The sequence below is a fragment of the Choristoneura fumiferana genome, chromosome 14, assembly GCF_025370935.1.
Source record: "Choristoneura fumiferana chromosome 14, NRCan_CFum_1, whole genome shotgun sequence".
Lineage (NCBI taxonomy): Eukaryota > Metazoa > Arthropoda > Insecta > Lepidoptera > Tortricidae > Choristoneura > Choristoneura fumiferana.
The window spans coordinates 12,142,868-12,165,107 of NC_133485.1; the positions used below are offsets into that span (position 1 = coordinate 12,142,868).

Genomic DNA, 22,240 nt, shown 5'->3' on the forward strand with positions numbered 1-22,240 from the left:
ACTCCAATTTCTTTTATATGTACCACTGCCACGACAGCTACTAAATGACATTAAGAAATCAGCTTCCAAGACCAAGACCATTCCTGCAAGAAGCCATCTTGTCGCTGCTGCTCGGCCGGCGCGGCGACTTGATGCAACATTTTTGAGTCGCGGGAAATTCAAAATCACCTTCAAGCGCAAAAAAAGGAAGAATAATTTTTACCGATTCACAAATCGTTTACTATATGGATAACTTCCCAGGCGCATTTAATCTAATCACTGCTGACGCTATCAACGCAAATTGCCTTTACGCCACTGTCTTGTAGACATTTTGCGTTTCATTATGCTACTAGTACAATCATGAAAAAAAATGTCTACATACTGTCCATCCAAACAAAAATGAAACAAGTATCGACTTTAATGATTGATTACGCCTAATATGGAATAGTACATATTATTTTTGTGGCTTTGTATATTTCTAGAATGTATTTTATACGTAGCACAAAATACTGAAGTAAGCTCTTTTTATTGGCAAGGGATACATAAAGAATAAGCTATTTTCATTCATAATGTTATAATTTAATAACTCCAAATATTTTACACAACAGTTACAGAACAAAAAAACCTTTGGTATTGCGCCGTAAAAGTGATAATAATTGCACATAATTAATTTCATCTAACTACATTATGTACAAAAAATACAATACATTTATATAAAAACTGACTTCGCAAATACTAGGTATAGGTAACATTTTAGTTCACATGAATGCTTTAAAATTTATGAGTATTTTATATTGGAGATACATTTATCGTAAGTATAAGGATGTTTTTACAATATTTAGGAGTAGATTCAATGTAATCCATATAAATGGAAGCAGTATTAAAACTATGAATAGTCCAAAAACTCAAAAAGTTCTAGTCAATCGTAATATTCGAAAATAATAAATAAACATCACAATAAAATAAAATATCACAGAAAATTATTCACATAACTTAACAACTAATTAAAACAATCGGATTCCTGTTTTGCTGAAACTTAAAAATACTTAAAAATTATTTGATTTGGTAAGAAATGCATTAAAGTGTATAAACGTCTAAGAAAAGTTAAAAGTCTCACATTTACAGTTGGACCCATTTATGATCCAGTAATTTTGTTCTAAAATGCCTAGAGACCAGTTTAACTATAGGGAAATGTAAATTCACGAAATAATGTTCTTATTTTCAATTTTCTATAGCGAAAGAAGCGCAAGATTTAGTGGAAATTAAAATTTCGTTATTATAAAAGCTAAAAGCTAGGCAGTTATTTTTCCGTATTTTTTTTTATTGGAATCCTTCTTTTGCATTAGTTGAATAAGACGCCGGCGTAAAATTACCTGTTCTTCTCCAACAGTAACTACTAGTATAAAAGAAATTGATACTATTAGACTGTGCTATTAGGTCTATAAAACTGATAACGACATAAATCTTGGTCAATCATGCTATGGAAATAAATAAAATAAAGCATTTGTGCCCGAAAGAAAAAATACTATTTCTTAATACCTGTTTCTAGATTGTATTACTTTTAATACTGACCCACATACGTCTAAAGATTCAGTACGGCAAGTTTGTTTACCAAGGACCAGTTGTGTACGTGTCTTTGTTAATAATAATTGACCAGCAATTAAACGAGACACGATGAAAGGGACGGTACGCATTGCGACTCACGCATGGTGTAGTCGTAGTTTCTAACTGATAATTAAATTAAATCTTTAATAGAAAGTTAACTCTTTGACTGTACGCTGGATTTTATTAGCCCCTTATAAAATTCTTGTCAAGTTCAGTACAGACTTATACCTATAGATATAGGAATTCTGTGTGAGCTGCGACAAACAAAATTAAGTTTACTAGTCGTAAAGTCTATCGCACTATAAAAGCATTATCAACAAAGCAATTGTATAGGGCGTTGCTTATACATATCACAGGTTGCGTATAAAGGCATGTACGCACTCGAGTCCGCTCCAAACCCATACACGCCTCAACAATATACATAATACTAGGATGACAATGGTCAATGGGTGCGTAGCCTAATTTACAGTTAGGTATAAATAGCTGCGGTACTACACTAATATCTAGAAGACGGGTAGACTCGCGTCAAACACAGCTATAGTGGAAAGTCATTTCATTTCATATCGGAAAAACTCTAAAACCACGAAAACCTATTTCCCATTGTTGTTATCGCGTCCATACTTAAAATCGTATTTTAAATACATGAACATGAGTACATATAAGCCGCTTATGCTTGCTTATACAGTGAAATTACCCTAGTAGTTATGAGGTAATATATACTGAAAGAATCTACGGCCAAAAAAAAAATGTAAATATTATCTAAAAAACAAGGAATTGTCCAAATACTTTTATTCTAATCATTTTCATGTATAATTTTATAGTTCGGAGGCTCCGAAGACGAAGGGCTACGGATTAGCCCGAAACATGTCGAGCTAAACTCGATTTAAGACGTGAGTTATCCGGGTCATTATATTTAATATGAGTGAGTCTCACGGTAGTTTCATGTTCAAAATCTTATAGCTAAAGTAGTTCCAGACAACCTTTGGAGACGGTAATAAAAAAACAGGTTTGAACATGTAGTGCAATTATCAACTTACCGGCATAAGTTAAAATAACTAAGAGACGCGGCAACAGCGATAGGTAATAGTCGTGTTTTACGAATCCGATGGAAGATAACTATCCACTATAAATCCTCATTTAAACGGTGCGAGACATATCATGCGTGTTGCGGTAGGTACAGATGTGAATAATATTTTGCCATCGTATTTTGTCGGAAAAGTTCATATTTATCTCGCTTTCTCAACTAGTTTACTGAAGATAATTGAGATAGCGAGGTAAATACGAGCTTATCCAAGAAAATACGACGGGAGAACATTATTCACTAGACGAAAGATCATTTAAATTAAGTCGCACGGCTAAGCAATGTAACAAAAAATCGGGCGATTCCCGCACCATCTAAACAAGCTGTAACTGCAACGCGAAAACATTTTTCGTTTCAGCGTACGACACCGTCGATAAGGGATGAGGTCGAGAAACACTGTGGGAGTATTTAGACACGTACGATCCTATTTGGTTTAATGGCAAGTGTCACTAAAAGGTCCCTTCGTACACTCTCCGTCACACGACGAAGCGCACGCTGCGTCCTCACGCATTGTCGAAGCCCTGGAAGTCTCCCGGCCAGTTCTCGCGGCGCGCTGCCCGGTCGGAGCCCGTGCAGGCGAAGAAATCGTCACCTTGAACAAAAGTATACATAGATTGCACAACAAGTGCATAAAACGCGCTATTTCGCCCGAGACGTACATATTACATAGAGCTTATTTACTGCACGATATGGCAAATTCAGAAGTTGTCAAATACTATATTACAGGTTTAAAAAAAAAGTTTAGTAGGAAAAAATGTTTGCTATCCCTGAAACATCTAATTGACAACTGTCAGAATTCCACGGAATTTAAAAATTAAGGTGTTAAAAGGTCGCTAATCTAACCAGCGCCATCGCATCAGCATTTGCTGAGTGACAATATATTTTGTGCTTAAGATTTCATGTAAGATTTCATATATACTTTTTTACACCTAGTCAATTTATTCTATTCTTCTAACCTACTTGCGTGCCAAACATCTGAGTTTACACATTTTAACTTGAAAGAATTACACACAATACGTACGTTACACAGATACAAATAATAATCTAAACTAACCTTCAAAAGGATCAGACTCCCGTGTGAAAATATTAACAGACTCCGACTTCTTAATGTCCCGTTGCTGCTGTTGCGGCTTGGCTCTCAACGGAGGCACGTCCTCGTCCTCCTCCGCTATGGAGGCGGTTCTACCTCTCGGAGTCGAGATCGTCGTGAAGTCGTCCTCGAACATGGAACGGGGGGAGACGGAGTCGGAGTCGAATCGGAACCGTGTCGCGGGCGAGTCGGACTCATGGGCGCGCGCACTGCCCGTTGAAAGAGGCGACGCGGTTATCTCTTCAGGCTCGAATGCAAATCTAGAAAGAGCCAGTTGCAAATCAAATTATAATAGGGAATCAGCATGGAACTCAAATTTTTACTATTAAATAAATAAATTAACGTGAAACTGGAAAATAAAACGGATAACGTAAAAATCATCAATTTTTTTTTAAAGTAGGGAAGATGCGAGCGCATAAAGTTTGCGTTTAGATATGAGACGCAAACTTTTTGTAAACTAGATGAATGAAATTTAGTATGAGCTTTCTACGGATCTCTCAGTCTAATTGGCAATTTAATACGTCCATATGTCTGTATTTTTTCAAGACATTTTAAAAAAATCTTCTTAAACTATTTGTCAAACAATAATGATATACTCGTATTTTAAAAGTAAAAAAAAAGAGTCGTGCAGATCATGGGGGTCACGGGAGTGTGGGCCCCGTGCAACGCTAGTCGCGTGGGTCATGTGGGTCACGGAGTATGGGTCCCGTGGGTCCCATGGGTCACGCGTGTCCCAGCCCGATTCGCCACGGGACATCTATAATAATAGTAGGATATAGTAAGATACCAATATCACTCACCTAGTCCCCTCTAAGTTGGTGTAAGGCGCCCTCTTCTTAACAACGGGCGCCGGCTCTTGGAAGTCATTGTCGAACGGGCTCGCATGCTCTCGCTCCCTGGGCGAGAAATCGTTAGAGAAGCGGTAATCCCTCGGCCTTCTAGGTTCCTCGCGGCGCGTGCGGCGGCGTGAGTCGCGCGGGTCACGGATGTCGCGAGGATCACGTGGGTCGCGGGGGTCACGGGGGTGTGGGTCACGGAGGTCCCGTGGGTCACGCGTGTCCCGGTCGGATTCGCGCCGGGAAGAGCTGTTGTTGGAGCGGCGCGCGGGCCAACCTAGTGTTGAGCCGTACCTGAGATAGGAAAGATGGTTTGGTTATAAGCTAGGCAAGAGTAAATTTTGAATGCAAATGTAGTTTTTTATTTATTTTCGACGGATGACTGATTGTAAAAAATAGTTTTCACTTGTCAAGCTCGTAAACTTCGTATTTATGCTAGATCTCGGCGAAATAAAATGACTTTTTATGGTCTATTGCATAAAATATAATCTTCGTCTAAGACCAAGGAAATCAGGCGCCAACAGCCACGAACAAATTTGTGTTTTACATTTATATTAATAAAACTCAGCTATTTATAACAAATTATTATATAAATAGCTATCTAAAAAATAAGATACTGTGTTGCTATTTAATTTTCTCGCAATAGTTTGTTCAATAAAAGCTATTTTACCCTATACTCGAGTCCAAAATTAGGCGAACTAGATTGACAACCTCAAAATGTTACCATACCAGACATAGCAAAAAAAATAGGCTTAGGAATATGTCGTTACAAATTTGTCGATATAACCTTGTGTAGACGCGGAATGAAATAGTTCCAAGCAAGCCAATGGCGGTTAAGTCGAATGACATAATATATGAAATGTCAATAAAACAAAATGGCGGATGGCGTCCTTCCCGATGTTCAACATTTTTTCGAAATCTTTCAAATAAAAGATTTCTTTTATTATTATTTCGTATTGAGTTTTTTCTAACATCGATATTATTATTTTTTTACATCGATATTACAGCACTGGTGTAACTGTGGCAACATTTGTGTGTAATGAACTGTCAAGTTGATTCTCCTAATTCTGGACTCGAGTATAGACCCAACTAACAACCCTCGCCTGCGGCACGGATGGATATAAACGTTGTTGTACAATTTGCTCCCTTTATTTAGTGTTTTATTCTATACATACAATATTATATATTTTTAACGTTAGTATACCTTCGGTCGCTAAGTTCCTCGACTTGTCTCGCTTCGTTCCTACGTCGCGATTCCCGCCACCCAAGTGAACCGTAATTTCGATCTGAAAAAAAAAACCTTTAATTAGAGGTAAAAAAAATAAACACAAAGTCTTGATTTATTAGTTTCATTACAGTCTACGAGTTTTTCCGAACAAAACGGGGCTACGCAACACTGTGGCACGCTCGATATTTTATGGTGCGGTACTATGATCAAACTGTAATCAGAATAGAAACAAGTTCAAACGTCAATTACATTCAATTTTGGAACAAATTACTTTCTTGTGGCGCATTTTTCTTGGCAACGATAATCTTTCCGAAAACGCTGGTAGTATAAAAAAGTGACATGTAAAAGAGCCCATTGCGGCCTACTTACAGAATAAACGTTGTGATTTTTGTTTTATTGCAAGCTTTTATTTAGTTTCACCTGCCCCGTTGTCTATCTGTCTGTAGTCAAATCTTGCAAGTTAAATTCGACGAACTTCCAGAAGTATTCGGATTGACTTGAAATTTGGCATACTTATGTAATTTGCGTGACAATACAATAATCTGATAGTCCGGCCAGGATCGTCTCCTCAGGACGGAACTCTTAAACGGTTAATGGCATCGACTTGAAATTTGGTATGCAAATGTAGTTTGGGTGACAATGCATGTAAAGTCAACAAAAAGTACAGTCAGCAAAAAAGCTTGTATTAAAAATAAAATTTTCACCAAAAACTTATTTTTATTTTGATGACAGTATTGAAAGCATTCAGCCCTGATGGAATTAATTAATTGTAATTATCATTCTGTTTTCTTATTGTTAGCTGACAGTGCTAGTAATTACCGTCTCTCCGCCATCGTTGATCCGACCATCGGTCTCGTGGAGACGATCGCCCCGATCCACACCCATCGCTGTAACTAAATAAAATAAAATGTTACAATATTATTAACATGATGAACGAAAACTGGTGGACACTCGTAGTTAGTAGTGAATTGTATTACTCTGAGGATGAACTCTGGTTGAGGTCAAAACGCGTCAGTCACCTATCAATTTGGATTTTTTTAAACCGACTTCGAGGTTTTTTGCGTACTTAGTTAAGGTTACAGGTTAAGCTAATAAAGGCGTGTTAAGAACTTACTCTTCTTCCTCATCATAAGAGTGCCTCGGCTTCCTATGTCGGTCCCGTTCTTTTTCCCTATAGTCCATTGCAGGCCGCTCTCTACTCCTCGAGTCCCTATAATCCCTTTCTCGACTATACGTTCTATCCCTATCCCACGTGTCCTTCTCCCTGTCTCGACTCCTTCGATCTCTTCTGTGATCTCGGTGATCTCTATCTTTGCTTACATCGCGGCGGTCGCGCCCACTGCCGGAGTCTCTTCTCGATTCCCTACCATCTCTACTGACATCTCTATCTCTGTCTCTGCTGTCGCGTTTGTCTCTCAATTTATCCTTTTCTCGCCCACTGCCGGAATCTAGGCATTCTCTTGAACCGGATGAATTGTGCCTGAATAAGTGAGAATGTATATTAGAAGTGTTTAACATTAAAATTACTTACATTGACTTGACAAAACTACTCATTGAGTTCCAAAAACCAGTTTGACATAGTAAGCCGTGGACGACTAATTTAGAAATTAACTTCACAAGAACGTTTGCGATGTTCGTGTTACCATACAAATTGAGATTTTAACGCGAACGCGATCGAGACGTATTTTGTAACCGAAAACTTACACTAAGGGTACAGTAATAAATAGCGCAGCAACTACAAATGAAGGAACTTGAGGGAAAGCAGACTTGCTGGGATAAAATACGAAGTATGTTCACGAGTACGTATAAATACATACAAGAATGAAGTTCAGACGACAAACAAAAAGAACCAGTATGGGTATTTAAAATTATAAATATAAACGGTATCAACAAATGGCTAGGGTGTTCAATATTTAAAATGTAAACAAGAAGGTTTAACAATGGTTAACCTGGATTCTCTGTCGCGATGGTGTGAAGGCGGTCGTTGCAGCCTGCTCGGAGGCGGCTCCTCTTCCCAGGGGGACACGTCGCGCGATGACGACGACGTTTGCACTGCGAACATGGGGGTAAATGCTGCTTTATTTACTCAGGCGTTACTTTGCGGAGCTCCATATCAATGAACTGTAAAATAATGGTGTAGTTTAAAAAAATCTACTTAATCCGTCAGTTAGATTGTCACTAAAATATTGAATACGTATTTTTCTTTTGTCAATTCAATAACAAAAAGATGTAGATACAGCTAAAGTTCCGCGTGACGTCACCCCCGAACTTTGACGCGCTTCGTCTTTGTCATCTTTTGTTCCATTCACAAAAGAAAAGTTACGTGTCCAAATATTTTGTACAGAATAATATTTTGTTCATCCAAGAAACGACCACATTACTTTGTTTTATTTTTTGTTCAGGTCGCGGGTGAGCAACGTAATGAGGGCTAAAAGACAGGCGAAATATCGCTAGATGGCGTTAGTGTCGTGAGGATTTCTTGACGTTACGGTCTTGTTTGCAATTGGCTAAATAACTAAATGAGCCAATTGCAAGCAAGACCGTACCGTCAACGATACTATCGATATTTCGCCTGTCTTTTACCCCCATTGTCTATAGTTCATTCAGAGCTGGTTCACATTAGGTCGGACCGATACCTAAAGATGTAAATCGGAACGAAAAAGTTGTCGGATCCATATTAGCATAAGTATTGCAACAGCGCTGTTTGCATTAGGGCGACCCAAAACTATCTGTGAGTTATCGGATCTACAGCTACGATTTCTACATCCTCATAAATTGTTACAATGAGGGCTATCGTTTTTTGTCTCACTAGATGGCGCGCTGTTGTGCGAGGTTTTTAAGTGTGGCTTTCAAAGTCTGTTATTACGGGCGTGAAAACAAAGTTTAGATTAAAATCATATTGAAGCACCTTAAAATAAAAATATCGAGCAACCAAGTGTTGCGTAACTCGTTTTGTCGGATAAAAAGGGAGTCTTTTAGCCCCATTGACAAAACTGTCTCAAAACACAGACATTCATTGCCCCGGAACGCATATTTGCCATAATTAATTTCAGAATTGCAAAATATTCACCATATTAGCTAATTATAAATAAACCCGCATAGCTCAACCAAAAACTATGAGATGAGTTTCGGATCTACAGCTACGATTCTAGCGGCCTCATACGCGATACCCTCATTGACTGATACAGGTAGTAACGGGCTGTTTTCCGCAACTCTACGACTTAGTGCGTCTGTTTTTCGTGAAAACCATAATTGACTTTTGAAAAAAGAACACTAACACTTTAAAATTTTCTATAAAACACTGGATTGAATTGGGTTTCACCATGTTACTACCCTTATGTGATTAAATATGAATATGCAGGTCATATAGCACGGAGAACAGATGTCTTTTGGGGCCATAAAGTTTTCGAAAGGAGACCGCGGATCGGCAAGCGCAACGTAGGATATCAACCAACGAGTTAAGACAGATGACCTAGTTAAAGCCGCAGGTTTAACTAAGAGGCTAATACTAGAGTCTATGGGGGACGACTATGTCTAACAGTAAGCGTCCTATGGCTGATATGATGATTGGTTTGATGTGCCTAAAAGATAAAGTTACCGGTGTTAGATCGCGGCGCGGCGGGGCTGTGGTGGCGGCGGCGGCGGCCCTCGCGCCACGCGTGCCGCGGCTCGCTGTCGCGCGAGTCCGAAGACCACGGCGAGGCGCCCGCGCCCAGCACCGCCCAGCGCCCGGCGCGCGTCGTGCCGCGAGGCGACACACATTTCTCTGAACAGAAAACAAGACGTCGGGTAAATATTGGGTTAGTATCATTTCGTCTGAAAAGCAACTAGTCTAAGTAGTAAATGGTCTAAGAAGCAACTGGTCTAAGAAGCAACTGGTCTAAGAAGCAACTGGTCTAAGTAGGAAGTTGTCTAAAAACTTCCGCGTAGCTGGGGCGCGCGAATTGATGCAACTCTAACCTAACCTATGTCTAAAACCTAATCTAATCCTTACTTCTGTCTATTGTAAAGGATGCCTGGAAGAGATCGCTCTGAAGCGAAAAGGACGCCTATTGCTTACCTTAGAAAATCTATATTGATACCTGTGTTTTCTCTACTGCTTACTATGTGTTGATGTTCAATAAAGAGTCATTGTATTGTATTGTAGTATGTTTTTTCAAGTTTTCCACAAAAAACAGGTGAGGATTGAATTACTCAATTTTAACAGAACCATACTCTAACTTAGGGCGGTACAAAAGAAAACGTGGGAATGCTCCCTAATATAATAAGGGCTCCTTCATAAGGGACCCCAAATTTCCTATAGTGTGACACTATTTATACCTTTTGTATCCGGCGACGACCCGCTGGCCACATCACTGATAGACCCAGCAGACAGCCTCGCCGGCGGCTGCAAATCTCGCGCAGGCGCCAACTCAGCTGGCGTCTCCTTTTTCTCCTCGACTTTTACCTCTTCCTTCTCTTTCACGACCGGGCTCTTCCTAAAAGCATCATCCACGTGCGAGAAAGACAAGCTGCTGTTGTCGATGCAATCGAAGAAATCAGAGTTGTCGAAACCGTCTGATTTCTCGTCGGAACGTTTTCGTTCCTTCGGCGCTTCAGGCGGTATCGATTCGAATTCGTCCTGAGGCTCAGTTATAGTAATTTCCCTTAAAGCCGCGTATCTATCGTTAGTATTCTCAGTCTTAACTTCGTTATTATTTTCCCTTGGCGATACCGATCTTCTAGATTGTTCCAGTTGCAAATTCTTCATAACTGATTTTATGTCTTCGATTTTCAAATCGATTTGAGTCGGTTTCGGACTCACGGATTTTCGGAACATGTTGAATGAATCTAGCGTTAATTCGTCTAAGGTTTTTAAGGGGCTTCGATTGTTTTCTTTAATGTCTTCCCGTTCTTGATTAGTTCGCATTATATCGTTGATGGCCGCTAATTCTTCTTTTTCGTCAGAGTCCTGCTTCGGTTCTGACTCCACACTCTTGTCATCTATAGGGTCCAGTATTGATTTTTCTTTTAGTTCTTGCTCTTGTATTTCTCTGAACGCCGCGTATCTATCGTAAGTGGTGTTGGCCTTTTTGTCGAAATCGTCGAAATTCGCTACAAAAGTGTCGCTAACTTCAGTCGGGGCGAAGTTGTCTTCGAATTGAGGTTTGAAATCTTTAGGTTTTGAGGGGGCAGTTGGCGGAGGTTTATCGGTTACTGCTGTCGAAATAGGTATAGTGAACGAAGGTCTATCTTTTTCAGGTTTCATTGAAGGTTCTACGTGAATATGCTGCAAAAGAGAGAGCGTTAGTTTTAATGATGCACATGTTGGTGCTTAGTGTTAGATTAAAGGAGGTATGTTGGTTAGTTACCGCTCTGTCGTTGTCAGCCGCTAGATACGACCGGAGGTAGTCTGTGAGTTGAGGTAGAGTCATGGACGACAACGTTGCCGCCGGTACCCGCAATCTAAAATATAATACAAGACTTTGTATTTAAATCACCACGCCATGCACATTGGGCAGGTTCACAGGACACAGGAATACATTGACTTACGACCTTGCATACAAACACAACTTTAATTTAAAAAAATACATAGTTTATAGAAGATAATATCAGACCCCGGGAAGGACATAGGATAGTTTTTATCGCAGAAAATTGCATAGTTCCTGTGGAATAGTGATAAACGAATTTTTCACAGATGTAGTCGCAGGCAAAACCAAATTTTGAATAAACTGTAAAATTTGATTTTAAGTGTCTTCAAAATAAATAGTCAATTGAGTTCGCTAACAAGTGACGTGACAGTTCACGGCAGCGCCAGCGACAAGTACTTGTCCTTACTGCCCGTTGCCGCCGCTAAGTACGCTGCTTCATGCTTCAGTCAGCCTATACCTGTGAGCCAACTCGTCCATGCTGCAAGTCAGCAGCTGACTCAGCGTGATGTCGAAGCGCCGCGCGGCGGGCAGCGGCGGCGGCGCCGGCGACAAGTACTCGTCCTCGCTGCTCGTTGTCGCCGCTGAGGAGAGTCGCGGCTTCATACTTCGATCAGCCTGCAAACAAAAATAGTCTAGGCTAGAAATAAGTAAGCATTTATTAATCTCAATGGAAAACTAAAGCTTAGCACGCACTGCGATTAAACGCAAGCTGTGTTAGCGCACCATCTCTTTCTCCATATTTTTTTATTTATTTTTACTTACCAAAGGCTCTTTCTTCCTGACAGGTCTCGGCAGGGGCGGCCCTTCGTCGTCGGGCTGCGGGGGCCGCGGCGGTGGACGCGCTATGGCCAGTTCGCTGATCTTCTTCGGCGGCAGCGGCGGCGGCGGCGACGCGTTGTCTACGCTCAGCTTCGAGCTCGGCTGCGGACGCTGCCGGATTGCGCTTGTGTCTGTCGTGTTCTGGAACGGTGTTCACCATCATCTTTGACCTAGTCCCACAGGCCTCTCTGGCCTCTCAAATTAAGCAGGCTGTAGTTACCACACGGGCCCATTGCGGATCAGAAACTTTACAAACACCATTAAATGAGGGCTATCGCGAATTAATTCGCCGCTAGAGGCGCTAGTGTAGCGTGAGGTCTCCGAAATGTCAAATCTCATAGTTTTTGGGTGAGCTACGTGGGTTTATTTATAATTAGAATAATTTTGTGAATATTTTGCATTACCTGAAATTAATTATGGCAATTATGCGTTACGGGACAATGAATGTCTGTGTTTTGAGACAGTTTTGTCTTACGGAAACTTTTGTCCTCCCTTTTTTTCCGAACAAAATGGGACTAAGCAACACTGTGGTTGCTGGATATTTTTATGGTACAGTTTTAAGGTGTACTAAATATGATTTTAATCTAAACTTTGTTTTAACGCCCGTCATAACACTCTGAAAGCCACACTTAAAAACCTCACGCAACAGTGCGCCATCAAGTGAGACAAAAAACGATAGCCCTCATTGCTTCGTAGGTGAATGCAAAAGCTATTGTCTAACGCATTCTGAATCACAATTGCTTTCACCACTTCTTTCTGTTAAACGATGCAGCATGTCAAAGTCAAAGTCAAAATATCTTTATTCAATTTAGGCTATAACAAGCACTTATGAATGTCAAAAAAAATCTACCACCGGTTCGGAAAAACCTCTGTTGAGAAGAATTCGGCAAGAAACTCAACGAGGTATATTTTTGAGGGTATAAATAACGAGATGATGAAAACGATGGCGAGCGCCCGCGCATTAGACAATATGGCCCCACCAATATGGACAATATGGAACCTCAATATGTTTTTCTTCAGTAAAAAGCTTACGGTAAATCTCGCATGAAAATTTCTAAAAACTGCTGGAGAGGCCAAAAGTCAAACCAAACCACTTTGCTGCCGCTTCTTGGAAGGGAGTTGCGACTTTGAAATGAAAGAACTTCTTTCTTGTTTTGATAGCTAAGTAATAGTGGCTAAGAAAGTACAGTAGTTCTGCGAATAACTAGATATCCAAATATGCCCAATTTTTATTAATGTTTATTCCGAATTTGATGTAGTGGCATCGTCTGTGTCGAAGCAGTTACTCTTTATTTGGCAAGAAATAGCTAGGAAGTAGGAACACATACATTGTCGATGAGTATGCAGATGAAATGCTGTAACAGCATCCGCCAGTAGCTAGCTTAGAGATATGCAGATTTAGCATTAAAAAATTTCATGAAACATTTTTTTTATTGTAGATACTGGTAACCAAAAAAGATTAACCAAGTAAGTGTAGTACCTGTCTTTGCAGCCTAGGCGACTTAGGCACGGGCTCCGGGGGCAGCGTCACCTGCAGCGGCCCGTTGAACACGTTCCGCCCCTCCCCCTCGCCCCTGTCCTCCCTAGTCAGCTTCCGCTTAACCTCTTCCCGCAGAACGGCCCCTGCATCGCGCGGCGCCTTCGGAAACTCCTGCATACTCGTAAACGGATCGTCCTTAAACGACTCCGAGAAAGGGTCCGTGCTGTCGAACGGATCGGTCTCTTCGAACGGGTCGACCGTCGCGAAAAAGTGCCCCGGGCAAAGCGGCCGCCCGATCGAAACCGTCCCTCCGGACTGCCGCGACAGCGATGTCATGGTCGCCTGATAGTCGCCTGGCTTCTCAGCCGGTATATCGGTGAGGAGCTGTGTGGGTACGAGGTCTTTGAGCACTTTCTTTGGCGGATTTTTGAGCTCCTGAAAGAAGAGTTTTTTGTCAACGTAAGGTTTACTCCGGCCGGTGCCGAGGGGGTCTAGTTCGGTGAATACGTCGTAACTGAGGGCCGGGGCGGCAGCGGGCCGGACCTGCAACAGGGCAGCGGGTCAGCGGCGGCTCGCGGCGGCTGGGGGGGGGGGGGGGGCGGCAAGCGAACGCACGACCAACTACTGAGCGGTGAGCGGTCGACAGAGGGCGGGGCACACTTTTTTTTAATTCGTTACACTTTATTCGGATTTTTAGGGTGCGTACTAGATTATCGCATGCTTGTTGCAATAAAAAAAGCATACTTTATATCTTTCGCTCTCAAGATTATGTAGACAGTTTATTAAAGAGCCAGTCCGTCGTTCTTCAAAAAAGTACATCTTACTGCGTAAAAAAAAGATTACTATGACATATGTTTGTAACGAGAGCACCATATTAAATAGAACATCATTAAATAGAAAGAACAGGGTTCCTTTCGAACAAAGTATAACGAATTAAGAAGCAATCTACCCCATGCTTCCAGCGTTTCAACTGCGCTATAAAACCTATCAAAAAAGTGTCCAGTGATTGTTTTTGTTAAAGGTGTACAATTTATTAAAACGCGAGAAAATACTTACATCGATAAAGTGATTCCAATCGAACTCATTTCACTGCACTACTGATATTTTGATACACATGCGACGTACAACGTTGATGTATTTTAATGAAGGCTATATTGTTTTATCTATCATGCCAGTATGCAATTGTATAAGTATACGCAATTTAACTTTTGTGCAAGATATCAAATGCATAACACTTTTCAAATGTCACAATACTTGACTTATTACTTAAATTAAACGTCTAGACTCGCCTTATGAATTCGCATTACAATTATAGTTGCTATATACTTAGTATGTTCAAGTTAACCAGTTAGGATTGAAAGAACATAGCCACACGTGATTGGTTGGAGTCGCATTAAACCAGCGGTTTTAGAGGTATATCTCTTACCATTTTAGTGCGGTTGTACTCTATAGTACTTAGTATAAATCGCTAACTTTCCCCAATATGTTATGGTCGGTAATAACGCAGATCGAAACGCCTGAGCATCGCCCGTGTGCGGAGGGACAGAGACGTAGCTACTACTATTGTCTTTTTACTCGTTGTATTGAGTATTCACAGATCGACGCGGGAACGTTGAAGCGAACATTCACGGACAACACTGACTAAGTACGAGTAGGGGACATGCAAGTGTGGCAGCTAAATACAGTTGTGGAACTAATTTTCAAAAGACGTATCACTTTATTTACCAAATTGAGAATACGATCTTTTTAAAAATCGCTCCTCTATATAGTCGTTTGTCTATTCAATAACGTAGCGGTAACACGCTAAATTTTAAATTAAGAACTTCATGCGTGTCTCTTTTAAAATATAGCTGCATATATGCTGCATTATTTTTTTTCCGAGGATATTCAAGAGTTGTATAGGTTTGTTTCAAAATGCAGTAACTTCAATGCAGGACTTTATGTTTTTCTATTCATAAAACATTCTCTTTCGCGGCTAATTGGATAGGGGAGAAAGATGTATGTTCGCGAACGTTAAAACGGAAACGGAAATACTAAGGAAAACCCTACCTAAGAGTCGCTTGTGTTGATTGTTGGGACATTAGCAAATTATCGAGACCAGACAGTAGTTATATTTTGTAGTGAGATCATTATAAAGAACACTATGGAGTGCATTGAGTAGGCAGCAGGGTAAGCAGCACTAGTGCTGGTGGCGCGCTGCTGCGGCGGAAACTATCAACTGCATACCCTAGAATCGACCCAATGCATGCAAATGCAAAGGACCCCGGTTTTGTATGTGTTGTAGTTTTTCGACTTTACTGTCTATTCACACGTCGTTATCCAATTTATCTACCGTCTAGTATCAATAATTTATCTAAACAAGAATAATATCTTTCAAAACAAATAACGCAATAATTCAGTAACGAAATGTCTATTTACGATTGGGATTGATAATCGATTAAATTATGTAAAATTACTGCAATAATGATAAAATATAAAATGACCTGACATGACAAGACATGAGAACTGCAATATGATAGAATGACGTGTTTAATCTACTGCTAAGGGTTATGATAGATATGGTATAAGCTAAAATGACATTTATCTGTCACAAACAAGCAAAAGTAATATGGATACATTAATTGGATCCCATGCCCCAATGACCTTCGATCTGAATTCCTTAGTTTTCTTATATTTTTTGTAGCTTATTATATTAACAACAACGGCTTTAAGCAATATAGTATCCCATATTTACTTCAAAGTTTATTGTCTTCGAGATATTTGGCATCAAAGTTGCACAATTTTAAGCCAAAAAGCTGTTTTTCTGGCCATAACTTTTGTGTTAATTAGTTTCAAATGAAAACCCTCGACACGTTTTTAGAGACGTCAAAGACGAACCCAGATATGTAGATTTCATATATGTTAGGCCTTTCACGTCAATAGAGATACAAAATAAGTGTTTTCCTAGAACAGGGTTTCTCAAACTTATGGCTCCACGTACCCCTGTTAAAGTTTCTAGACCATAGCGAACCCCCCCCCCCCCCCAGTAATAAAATTGACTGTTGGAGGAACTAAAAATAAAAATACAAAAAGACTCCAAAAACCAATCTTAATCATCTTGCTAGTCTTGCAGCCTGGTGGTTTTTGGAGTCACGTAGTCGCGAACCCCCTACCGTCGAATAGCGAACCCCTAGGGGTTCGCGTACCCCACTTTGAGTAACCCTGTCCTAGAAAATGTTTAAAAAAATCATACAAAATTAAGTATCCATTTTTATCAAAATCCGGTGGACAAAAAGGGTGATAAAAGATTGAAGAACCGATAGCCGCTTGACTTATACTTCTATCTGTAGTGCAAAAGTAGGAGATACGATTCAAAACTTATCAAAAATCGATGAAAACCTCGGGTAGCCCCTTAAGTGGTAATGAAATTCATGATCATAAATGTGAAGCTAATTCCAGATACAATAAACATGTATTTTCTCAATTGGTATAACTTTTTGTTAATCTTTGTTTTCTCTTAATTATTAAAATCAATTCATAATCTTGCTAACATCAAATAACAGTAGTTACAAAATGTCCATGGATACAGTGATGTTCTTTATACCAGGTAGAATTAATGTACTTCTGAGAGTATTCCGACATTTTGCAGGTGGTAGGGCCTTGTGCAAGGTCCGCCCGGATTGCTACCACCATCTTGCTTGCTAATCCTGCCGTGAAGCAGCAGTGCTTGCACTGTTGTGTTTCGGCGTGGAGAGTAAGACAGCCGGTGAAATTACTGGCACTTGAGGTATCCCATCTTAGGCCTCTAGGTTGGCAACGCATCTGCAATCCCCCTGGTGTTGCAAGTGTCTATGGGCGGTGGTGATCTCTTACCATCAGGAGATCCACTTGCTCGTTTGCCATCCAGTCGAATAAAAAAAAAAAAAAATATGCAACCGAGTGTAAAATGGTATTTTTTTTATGACACTGGGTGGGTCAAAACTAAACTCCGAAGTATAGTGGGAGGGGTTATTTTGATGTTTGCATTAGTTTTATTAGTTTTTAGTATTACCTACCATATAATAAAACAGATTTAACCCTTGTTCTAACTCATTTAGATACTGTGAGATATATCGTGAGATTGCGGTACATTGACGTCGTTGATCGATTATTTTATAAATTCATAACCACGTGACTATTTTTATTGTTAATTTTATTACAACAAAACCAATTACAAACATAACTAACATAATAACTTGAGATGTAATGATGTATTTTTGTGTTCCCATTTTGTCCAATAAAGAGTATCAACAAAGAATCACAAACATCACGTGAATCAATTGTACAGTCGCCTCGAACTAATAATTAGCGTCTGTACCTATATTGTCACTTTGTTATTTATAAAGGTCATGAATCAGCTAACTGCCATCTCTTTAATTGAATTCAATTTTCATTCATAATTACTACAACTCAGATCACTTAATCTAGCTAAAAACAGCTCAACGTTTCAATGAGTCTACCCATGACTATCGCTGCATAATTTAATCATGTATATTTTTGGCGTTCTTAAGGGCCTATTTCCCCACACAATAATAAATTATATGTGACAAATGTGATGTCGTCTCTGTTTATTCGGACAAAATAAACAGAGACGGCATCACAGGTATCGGTCACATAAAACTTATCAATGAATAGTGAAACAGGCTCTGAGTCTCGAGAGTTGGAGCAATTATGTTCAATAGATTGCTATGAAATGAAAGCGTGAATACGTTTATGTAGATATTATGAAAGTAAATAAGCACAAAGTTTTGATTTACTCGTAGTTCAATGCAATCACCCCGATTGATACAATATATGAAGATATTATATACATGTCGGGTGATTCATGTGATTCCATTGAGCTAGGTGATATATGTATACGTAGCAGGATTGCATGCACAATGCAGATTAGTAGCAATGAAAGCGTAGTGATTAAGGAAGGCATTTTTACGTTATTGTAACTTTTTAGTTTAGTTACAATATACATATAAATTTTATCATAATTTTAGCACCCTGTATCCGTCCATTTCTTTGGTGGACAATCTACGCTGCGCTTGCCGATTCGCGGTCTCCATTCGAGAACTTTTCGGCCCCAACGGCCATCTGTTGTCCGTGCTATAGGCCTGCCCATTGCCACTTCAACGAGCTTATTCGCTTAGCTATGTCGCTGACCTTCGTTCTTCTACGTATCTCCTCATTACCAAACCCCGAGCACAGCTCTCTCCATAGCTCATAGGTCGCTTTTGCATGCATTTTTTATACTAACAGCGCTTTTGGAAAGATATCAACAGCTTATCATTAACAAAATCAACTTACAACAGAGACTGCAACGTATCTTTAACGTATGTGAATAAAACAAAAGTAGGCTCTGGTCATGAACGCTCAATGTCATAAAACATCCAGCCTATAGCTGCTGAGCAAAGACTTCTCAAAATTAAGCTTTGTCTTTTGTCTACTATCTACAACCTTACATTATTAGCAGCGTAACACGATTTTAAAGTATCAATGTAGAACTGTCATTATTCCAAAGATTTATCACCCTTACTAGCAAAAAAATTCCTGAACTTAAACCCAAAAGTTACAATAACGTCAAAGCCTATTGAACTTCAACAACGTTCAAACTCACCGGTGCTTCCTGTATATTGTCGACCAACGCCGGCACAGGCGTGGTAGCTGATTCGAACTCTGTATTGGCTGTCAGGTCGAAAGGCAACGGCTGGGTCTTGTTCGGGCTGAAGATGGTCCGAGGGGCGGCCGCTGGGGTGTTACGGCCGCGGCTCGAGGATCCCGAGGGGGGCGGGGGGAGCAGGCCCTTCTGAAAGATGCGGAGAAAAATGGTGTTTAGTACAGTCGAATTCATAAAGTTGTGAGCAAAAATTTGATCAAAAATATCTGAACACAACTCTATTGTTAACGGCGTAGAAACGTATTCAGATAATTTTGAACAAATTTTTGCTCAGAAGTTTATGAACTCGACTGTACCTGATCAAGTTTCAATTTGTGTTTTCAGTAATTTCTGTCATATGGCATTCAGACGTAGAGCAATGCTAATTCATGAATTATTTTTACTTTACTTTTACTTAATTATTAACTATAGGTAATTCACGTATTTGGAAAAAGAGTGTATCATAAGTTCAGAGGGCTTATTGTTCAACAGAATCATTATCACAATCGTTTTCACTCCTCTCTGTCGCACTGTGTAGACTGGGGATAGAAAGAGTGGTGAATGCGAGCGATCGCAAGTGCCCGCACGTTAGGCAATACGGCCGCAGGACTGCCACACAGGTATCTGGTAGCTTACCTGCTTGGCAAAAGGTGACGCCACCAAAAGTACTTGATTATGAAGCTTGAGGTCCCGGGTTCGATCCCCGGTCGGGGCAGATATTTGTATGAATAATACGAATATTTTGTTCTGGGGTCTTGGACGTTTTCATGTTTTTATCTATATATAAGTAAGTGTGTTTATCCGTTGCCTAGTATCCATAGTACAAGCTTTGCTTAATTTGGGACTAGGTCAATTGGTGTCAATTGTCTCATGATATTTATTAATTTACTAGGTTTTGCCCGTGGCTTCGCTCGCATGGGATTCGGTTATCGCGCGCTGTTCCCTCGGGAACTGTGCATTTTTCCGGGATAAAAAGTAGCCTATGTCACTCTCTGGCCCATAAACTATATCTGTGCCAAAAATCACGTCGTTCCGTCGCTCCGTTTCGACGTGAAAGACGGACAAACATACAAACACAAACACTTTCGCATTTATAATATTAGTATGGATTTATTTGCATGACAGATTTTAAACAATTTTGAAAGATGATCATGAATGAACTAACCTGTGACGGCACTATGAAGGAGTCCCCAAACGGGTCACTGGAGGGCGTTAACCCCTCTACCTGGGTGAGCCCCCTCCTCAAGGAGCTCAGCTCTTGCTCCAAGTCCACCAGCTCCGCCACGCCACCCTCCGCCTCCTGGTTCTTAAAGGATGAGGTACTGGTCTCGCCGATTGTTGTTATACTCTAGAAAAAAAAGGTTTCTTTTTACTTTTACGGTGTAGCATTAAAGTACTTAAGCTCTTATGGGTCGACCAAGTTCGTACGGCCAGCAGCGCGGTGAGCATTTTCTTTGCCTAATGCGCTTGCTGTGAGGAAAGATGCGTTTTAGTCGCGCAATGAACATAGTAAACGTTCGCCGCCCCAATGGGCACGCGTCGACGCGCGTGGTCGGGTCTTTAGGTCCATCTGACAGTCATTTGTTTTTTCTTTTTTTTTAATTAAGCCGAATTTTCGACAGCCTTTGACAATCGCCCTATGATTATTATGACAGTTGTTACCTGGTAGATTTCATTTTCGTTGACGAAGTTTATTAAACCAAATAACAGCAATAACGTATGGAAGTCAAAAACATTAAATGATAGATACAGACAGCAACAGAAGTAGATGAGCGGCTACGGTGCTCAAAATGCTCTACAGTACACAGGACTCTACCAGACTATCATGAAGGGAAAGAAATGAAATGAAAAGTTTTTATTGATGCAGAACATTAGGTAACATAAATACAGTGTCAGCGGGCCCCAAACCAGGCAATAATAAGAATAATAAGAGTGTTTAGATTAATTAGAGCACCACAACACCACTCATCCAGTTTGCTGCTGACTGTACACACATGTGACACCTTTCCGCAAAGTATCGTATTTCTTTGGGAATTACTATTGATTTTACATCGGGATCTAAAGCACCGCATTTTATCACAATGTCACCAGTTTTAAATTAGTTTTTTACTGAAACATACACCGGTAGACAAGCATTTATTTAAAAGTATGCATGGATATACAATGCACTGAACAAACACATCAAATAATCAAACCGACACTGATTTTAATTTAGTATAGCACACAGTTACAATTGTGAATCCCACCAACTTCATTACATTAATCTGTAATAGTCTCTAATTCGATGTCACAAATAGGTACACACAACGGCAGAAGCGAAACAAATTTATCCAAAGGAACCTCTTTTATCTCGCTCTCGAAGCATTCGGACGAAAGCAGGCGTTTTCTCGACATTGAACAAACAACTGGCCGAAACAATGTCCGCGACAGGAATGTGTCAATACTGCAATACTGTCAATTCATCCGCCGACTATTGACAATCAATTATGCGATGTTTTGGCCAAACACAGGACATTCTAAACGAGCCAGATTCAATAGACAAACAAAGGGTTTGTTTATTATTATTATATCTATTGTTAGCTCAGGTGTTAGAATAAAGACTAGAAAGGAAACTCCAAAGGTTTTCACGCACTGAGACACTTAGGCTACGTTTCCACCAGAGATATGCAAGGATGTGTTGCGAGGAATGAGTTTGTCATGAACCAATAGAAGCGCGTCATTGACCTATTCTCGCTCAGCACAGCTCTAGTGGGAACAGCTCGACAATGCGGGGATAGGTAAACAATACATCCTTCCACCAATTTTAGATTCAAATTCAAAATTCAAATTCAAATCATTTATTCAGTAAATAGGCCGCAACGGGCACTTTTACACGTCATTTATTAAACTACCAGCGCTTTCGGAAAGACCATCATTGCCAAGCAGAATGCGCCGCAAGAAACTTGGCAGAAAGTCATTTTTTCTTAATAATATAATTGCAAATAAAATACTTAAAAACTACAGTAGGTATACAAATAAAGAAAAAAAAAGAAAAAATAATAATAATATA

At 40.1% G+C, this 22,240-nt stretch overlaps 1 protein-coding gene across 1 annotated transcript; it reads right to left on the bottom strand.

Annotated features, from left to right (window-relative positions):
- Positions 1-537: 537 nt before the first annotated feature.
- On the bottom strand, positions 538-20,640 carry LOC141435012 (uncharacterized). Its single transcript, XM_074097527.1, has 16 exons — positions 20,620-20,640; positions 20,357-20,539; positions 19,153-19,341; positions 13,530-13,964; positions 11,993-12,190; positions 11,688-11,845; positions 11,171-11,264; positions 10,140-11,088; positions 9,418-9,585; positions 7,769-7,871; positions 6,934-7,299; positions 6,639-6,712; positions 5,796-5,877; positions 4,556-4,885; positions 3,720-4,015; positions 538-3,257 (listed from the first exon to the last, which is right to left on the bottom strand). The coding sequence occupies exons 1-16, from the start codon at positions 20,638-20,640 to the stop codon at positions 3,169-3,171; spliced, it is 3,735 nt and encodes a 1,244-aa protein (XP_073953628.1). The 3' UTR covers positions 538-3,168.
- Positions 20,641-22,240: the final 1,600 nt, after the last annotated feature.